Raw genomic sequence first — 7,058 nt, 5'->3', positions numbered from 1 at the left:
TCAAAAACATTTAAAGAGTTTAGCATATATATTTTTTTCAAAAATAATTACGGCTTAATTTAATTTTTTTTTTGAAATTTGAGAAGTTTAATGAGAATTTTTAAGAATTATAGAAAGGGTTACGTTAGAAGATTTTACCTAAAATTTTGAAAGTTTTATGTGGGAACAAATTAAATTATTTGAAAGTTTTAAAGATCTAAATTATAATTGTTTAAAATTTTAGGCCCGTGACTCCTGTTAATCCCTATTATGTAGTTATTGAAAATTAATATAGTTTTAAAACTAAATGTAAAATTAAAGCTATTTTATTTGAAATTAGTTATCAAAATCAATGACCCATAATATAGTTTTAAAAAGAATTATGAAACGAAAAGGATATGAGGGCGAGAAATATGATATAATAGGAACCCACACAAAGTGTTGTTTAAAAAGAAAAAGAAAAGAGACGGGGCATCCTCCTCTTCATGTTTCCATTTAAGTTTCGTAAATCTAATCTAAACTATTTCTTTATTTTCAGCTTTCAACACAACAACTAAAAGCCGTAAATTCCAGGACGAGTTAGGACTTCTTTTTTCCGCTCTTCATGTCTTCCACTTCAGCTTAGTTTTTGTAACTTGTCTTTTCTTTACCAGAGACAATATCTTTTTGTTTTCACGGAAATAACAAGAACACTGTCACAGGTTTTAACTGTTCACAGAAAATGTATAAAGCTGTAAATTTTGAGAATAAAATATATCAAAATAAGAACTGTTTTGTAAACTTGAAAGATATTATTCAATCTTCTTCAATTCTTAGCTTTAACTCTTAACTAATAACTACCATTACGCTTCCCCATTAAGAGCCCCTGGTCCCATGTACAGCATACCTCATCTCACCACCACATATAGCAGGTTTTCATTTAAACACCCTTCAAAGTTCAACTTCAAACCTACCACCATTTACAATTTGTTTCAAAGTTCAGATTTTGGGTTTCGTCGTGCGAAGAAAATGGCGATGGTTCTCGATAATTATATATAGTCGTTACATTCCTGGTTTCTCTTTTTAGCCTTCTTTTTCTTCTCGTTTTGCGGCCTAATAATAAAAATAGGGAGAAGAAATTTAAGCAAGTTTCTCCTAGAGAAATTGAGATCAAAACCGACGCTGTCAATGGCACCAGCTCTGGAGAATGCTCGCCTGAAAGCGGTTCCGGCGACGACGTCATCATTGTCGGTGCCGGTGTTGCCGGTGCTGCTCTTGCTTATACCCTTGGCGAGGTAAATACTAAATTCCATTTTTCTTGTAGTTTCTTTTTTTAATCGGTTGCTTTTGTTAAATTACGAGTCCATTAATATATTTTAATAATTATCACAGAGAAAAGTTGGGATTTTAATTTTAAAGAAATTTCAGTGTTGATGAAAATCTGGGTTTTAATTGCTTTGGATTGAAATTTAGTTAATATTTAGCCGCACGTAAATTACACATGGATACGTTTCACGAAATTGGCGTGCTTGGCATTATCTTATCATAACAACAAACTGGTGTGGATTTTGACACTGTTGATGTAATTGCCATGAAAAAGATATTTCATACATATATTTATGTTCAATTCTTTATTGGTTTTGATTGGAAATTTTGTCCTAATGAAATTACAAGGATGTTTTTGTTAATTTCAGGATGGAAGACGTGTTCATATAATCGAAAGGGACTTGACAGAACCCGACAGAATTGTTGGTGAACTGCTGCAGCCAGGAGGATACCTGAAACTGGTTGAATTGGGCCTTGAGGGTATGGGTATACAAGCTTTTGTTTTGTTTTGAGTGGAATCTGTTCCCATAATTTGAAAAGCAATCTATAGATTAATATTTCTTTTGATTCCAGATTGCGTAGAGGAAATCGATGCTCAGCTAGTATTGGGCTACGCTCTCTTCAAAGATGGAAGACACACTAGACTTCCATATCCCCTGGAGAAATTTTGTGCAGATGTTTCTGGTAGGAGCTTCCGTAACGGGCGTTTCATACAGAGGATGAGAGAAAAGGCTACTACTCTTCCCAAGTATTTTTTTTTTTTTTTTTGCTTCATGGATTCGTGATGGATACAAATTGTACTGCAACATTGTTGAATTTACATAAGGAACATTGTTAAATTTCAGTGTACGGCTAGAGCAAGGAACAGTGACATCTTTGCTTGAAGAAAAAGGGACAATTAGAGGGGTGCAATACAAAACTAAGGATGGTGAAGAACTAAGAGCTTATGCTCCTCTTACCATTGTATGCGATGGTTGCTTTTCGAACCTACGCCACTCTCTTTGCAACCCCAAGGTGAAAGTTGCTAACTTTGAATCGTTTCCCATGAGTAAACAATCATTTTCTGCTTCAATACAAGATATAATCCTCTGGTATGTATTTGTTTTATTGCTGATAATGTTGTATAGGTGGATGTGCCCTCTTGTTTTGTTGGTTTGGTCTTAGAGAATTGTGAACTTCCATTTGCAAATCATGGGCATGTTATCCTGGCGGATCCGTCACCTATCTTGTTTTATCCGATCAGTAGCGCAGAAGTTCGATGCTTGGTTGATGTACCTGGAAAGAAAGTTCCTTCCATTGCAAATGGGGAAATGGCGAATTATTTGAAGACCGTGGTGGCACCACAGGTATCTTCTGTTCTTGATCACTTGCCTGCTGCAAACATTTTTACCTTGGTTAAGCCGAAGAGAGTGTTTGTTTTAGGTTCCACCCGAGCTTCACGATGCCTTCATAACCGCTGTCAACAAAGGTCATATTAGAACCATGCCGAATAGAAGCATGCCAGCTGATCCTCATCCGACTCCAGGAGCTCTTCTAATGGGCGATGCATTCAACATGCGCCATCCGTTAACTGGTGGAGGAATGACTGTGGCATTATCTGATATTGTTGTACTTCGGAATCTTCTCAAGCCTTTGCGTGACCTTCATGATGCAGCCTCCTTGACCAACTATCTCGAATCATTTTACACTTTACGCAAGGTTAGTCGGCTTCTTAGATACTGTTCTAGTAATCATACTTCTTTCTCCGTATACAATAAATACTTTGAATTGCAGCCTGTTGCATCTACAATAAATACTCTGGCGGGTGCCCTTTATAAGGTGTTCTCTGCTTCACCTGATGAAGCGAGGAAAGAAATGAGGCAGGCGTGTTTTGACTATTTAAGCCTTGGAGGTGTTTTTTCTACAGGACCAGTAGCTTTACTCTCTGGTCTAAACCCTCGCCCATTGAGTTTGGTTCTTCACTTCTTTGCCGTTGCAATTTACGGAGTTGGTCGTCTAATCCTACCGTTTCCTTCACTGAAACGCATGTCGATTGGAGCTAGGTTAATCTCGGTATGAATTTTCAACCCTTTATGCTGTTGATTGCTCTCTCTCTCTCTCCCTCCCTCTCTCTTTGTGCTGAACATTTTCCCTACATTCTGCAGAGTGCATCTGGAATTATTTTCCCCATAATAAAGGCAGAGGGGGTGAGGCAAATGTTCTTCCCGGCCACAGTTCCAGCAGTATATCGAGCTCCTCCGGTTGATTGATAGTTTCAGCATTTTAGCTAGCACCTAAGATGAAAAGCTTCAGCTACCACTGATTGATAAGTGTATGTTATGTTGCATATTTGCACGAGGACATTATGCAACTGTTTTGAAACTCTTCTTTCATTGTTGTTGCGCTCTTGGTCTCTCATTTTCACGTCAAGTGATTGTTTCAAAGTCAGGGTTTTTTTTTAACGTTCTTATTATTTCTTTTCTTCTTGCTAGTGGAACTTTGATGATTGTTTAAGTTGGTTTTTAAAAGAGTTGAGTACCGTTGAAATTTACCCAGTTATGAAAAAAGGCTTGAATGGCCACCAAACTCAACGATATTGCTAACTCTCTTGCCTCTCGTGGCCTTTGCCTATAGATTCAGTTTTTTCTTTAGCTCCTTTATAATGAAAGGAAAAGCTTTATATCATTCTTGACAGTGATTCAAAAATAAAACAAAAGGGTGGCCTATGTCACTGCAGTTTGCCAATATCTTCCATGAAATATTAAAAAACCTATATAAAAGGAATTCTTCATGGATTCTCAGGTTCACACGTGTTTAGGACACTTAATAGGTTGGCTTAAATGGATTAAAGGAAGCTGTGTTTAGTAATTAAGTTTTATCCCCCCAGTAAAGCTGTGTTTTGGACTCTCATGGTCATCTTGCAGTGGACCCCATTGACTTATGGGAGATGAAGATAATAATAATAAGAATGGTCACACCCCAAATGTCCGATTAAAATTTTGAAAGAGTTAATCCAATCAATTAATTTTAAAATTAAAATTTAGAGTTTCTTTTTTTTTTTAATTTGTGTAGTTTTCTATAAATCATTTTTTTTTATTTTTTTTAGTCGACAACGGCTTTAGTTTTGATGTTGATTGCTGACTGTCGATTCTCTTTTCTCTTTGTTTCTTTTTCAATTTTTTAATAAGAATAATTTTACATTTGTGACACATTTTTCGTCTTCTTTCTTGATTGTTTGATTGTTCTTTTTATTTTATGTTTTCTTAGAGTTGAATTTGTCGAAGTCATTACTGACCAATATGACACTTATTTGTAATATTGTTGATCTTCTCTTCTATAGACCATCAGATTGAATTTGAATACACGATTTTTTGTTCGTGGATAGCTTCTCACGATGCTCGACTCTAATTTGAAGTTTTGGTGGTTTTTCAATAGTTTAATCTCCATTTGTGGTTCATTTGTCGATACAATCAAATTTGTTTGTATCTATTTTTTGTTCGAGTCTTTGGGTTGTGTCGTAACCGGTTTTCGTACAGGCACGAATTTTCTTGGCGGGAAAAGCATGTGAATAAATAAATATCATAATAGGATGATTTATTTATTTAAAATAATAACATGATTCGACTAAAATAGGCATATTTGATTTTTCAGGTTTTATTTATTTAAAATATCATAATAGGACATCTAATTACTTTAAGACAGTTCTTTATTTAATATTAAAAAATAAATATCGTCCTTTATTCAAATTATAACTCTGTCAAAATATAGCTATGAGTCTTTCATGTATATATATTTATATAAAATAAAAATAAAATAAAAAATAATAATTAAATTACTAAATTTCATGTATTGAAACATAAAGGTAATAATAAAAATAAAATAAAATTGTAATTAAACAAGGACCAACATAAAGAAAATTAAAACTATAGAATTAAATTAAAAAGTAATAAAATTTATGGTCAAAAATGAAAATTATTAAAATATCAGGGATTAAAATGTAATATATCAAAATTAAAGACCCTAATTTGAAATATCAAAAATCTAGGTGCTAACAGTGTAATTTAGCCATAAATATTAATACGGGATTAAAATAAAAATTATTAAAATTATACAAACTAAATAGGGTATTTTGCCTTAAATATATAAAAATACTGGTAGGGATTAAAATAAAATAAAATGCTAAGACTAAATTAATATACATAAAACTTAATTTTAATGACTAAAATGGAAAATTACAAAACCCTAGTGACTGTTCACGTATTTTACCTCACGCGAAAAATGTCCCTAGATTCCTTGCTAAACGGCGTCGTTTAGCGAAGGGTATAAATCCCCATATGATCGGCCTTTTGGCCCCCAAGCCTCATTTTTCTATTTTTTTTCTCTCTCGCCTATCTCTAGAATTCCCTCACCAAAGGGAATTCGGCCACCACCGGTCGTCGTGCTCCGACGCCGATGACCACCGTCGACCACCGTCCACGGTGGCCAGAATTTACAAAAATTTCCCAAATTAAAGCCTGAAATTTCCTAAACCCGATTCCAAGCCCCTATTATCCTAAACGCATACTAATCAGCTTAGATCTAGACTTTTACCTTCTGTAAAATAGTGTCTCCGATGACGGTTGGGCTTTGACGAAGGTAAGTTTCTCTGTTTTTCCTTTTTTTGGTTTTACTGTTTGGTATCTTGCTTGCCCTTGGTTGTTTTTGGTGTTTGTTCTTGCCCTCTGTTCATGTTTTTGCTTGTTGTCTTTGTCTTTTTCCCTTTTGCAGGTTCGGTGGCTTTCATAGCCACCACAGACGCTCTTTGGAGTGGTTAAAGGAGCGAACCTAGGTGAGTCACCAAAGCTATGGTGGTGACTCACCATAGGGCAATAACATGTTCGGCGTCATGGTGCTTCTAGAGTCTTCAGCGAGGCGGCGGAGGCGTGGCAGCAGCTGGCTGAACCATCTGGAGGCATTAAAAATTAATGAACGAAAGCTTAGACATTCATTATGTTTCAAACTTGTCCATTAAAAAAATTAGCGATCGTCTGAGTTGAGCGTTAACATGTTAACTGAGAAATTGTAGTCATTTGAGACTATGAGATCATATTTTATCACATTTTAGTCAGCAAGTTAGCGTACAACTCAAACGATTGTTAATTGTAACACCCCGATTTTCGAGTTAGTAGTTTCGGGTAAACCCAAGAGAATTTTATATAGGCCAAGAAACCAATTAAAAGTGTTGGATTAAAACTTGTCTTGTTTTAGTTGGGCTTGAGTCCATTAGGGCTTAAAAGGGGCTACTTTTTATTTATGAAAGAATTGAGGAGGACTAGGAGAGTAAATAGCCCCTAAATTATTTCAAAGGCTGAAAATCTTTTATTACATGAGGTCATACATGCATAGGTTTTTCATTCCTCTTTTTCTTCATCTTTGTTTTCTTCCTCTCCACATTCAAACTTTATCTGTCATTTTGGTATCTTGAGAAGAGAAAAAGTGAGAACTTTGTTAGTTTCATCTTTTGTCAAAGAAGTCCAATGTAAGAATTGAAATCCTTACCCTCTAATATTTCATCCAAGTGTTCTTTTGCAAACTTTAGCAATGAAAAACCATAAGTGGGGGTTTAAGGTGGGTTTTTGGTTTTAGAGTTTTTTAATGTTCCCAAAATGTTTATAAAGATTAGGAGTCTTGTTTCTAACTTTCTTAAGCCCATAGATAAGTTAGTAACCCATTTTATTGTTTGTGATTAGTGAAAGAGATAAGGGAAAGCTCCAAGGGGAAAGGTAAAGAGAATCTTGTTCTTGGGTGAACTCAAA

At 35.0% G+C, this 7,058-nt stretch overlaps 1 protein-coding gene across 1 annotated transcript; it reads left to right on the top strand.

The window, feature by feature from the left end:
* Window positions 1-852: 852 nt before the first annotated feature.
* Window positions 853-3,687, top strand: LOC120121530 (squalene epoxidase 3-like). Its single transcript, XM_039140868.1, is given in 9 exon segments — window positions 853-1,008; window positions 1,011-1,253; window positions 1,653-1,764; window positions 1,858-2,032; window positions 2,130-2,298; window positions 2,412-2,630; window positions 2,707-2,982; window positions 3,058-3,336; window positions 3,429-3,687. Coding segments are annotated over 9 exon segments (1,734 nt in total). The 3' UTR covers window positions 3,534-3,687.
* Window positions 3,688-7,058: the final 3,371 nt, after the last annotated feature.

This window comes from Hibiscus syriacus, unplaced genomic scaffold (assembly GCF_006381635.1).
Source record: "Hibiscus syriacus cultivar Baekdansim isolate YM2019G1 unplaced genomic scaffold, ASM638163v2 tig00110377_pilon, whole genome shotgun sequence".
Taxonomy (NCBI): domain Eukaryota; kingdom Viridiplantae; phylum Streptophyta; class Magnoliopsida; order Malvales; family Malvaceae; genus Hibiscus; species Hibiscus syriacus.
This window is presented reverse-complemented; position numbering and strand designations above follow the sequence as displayed.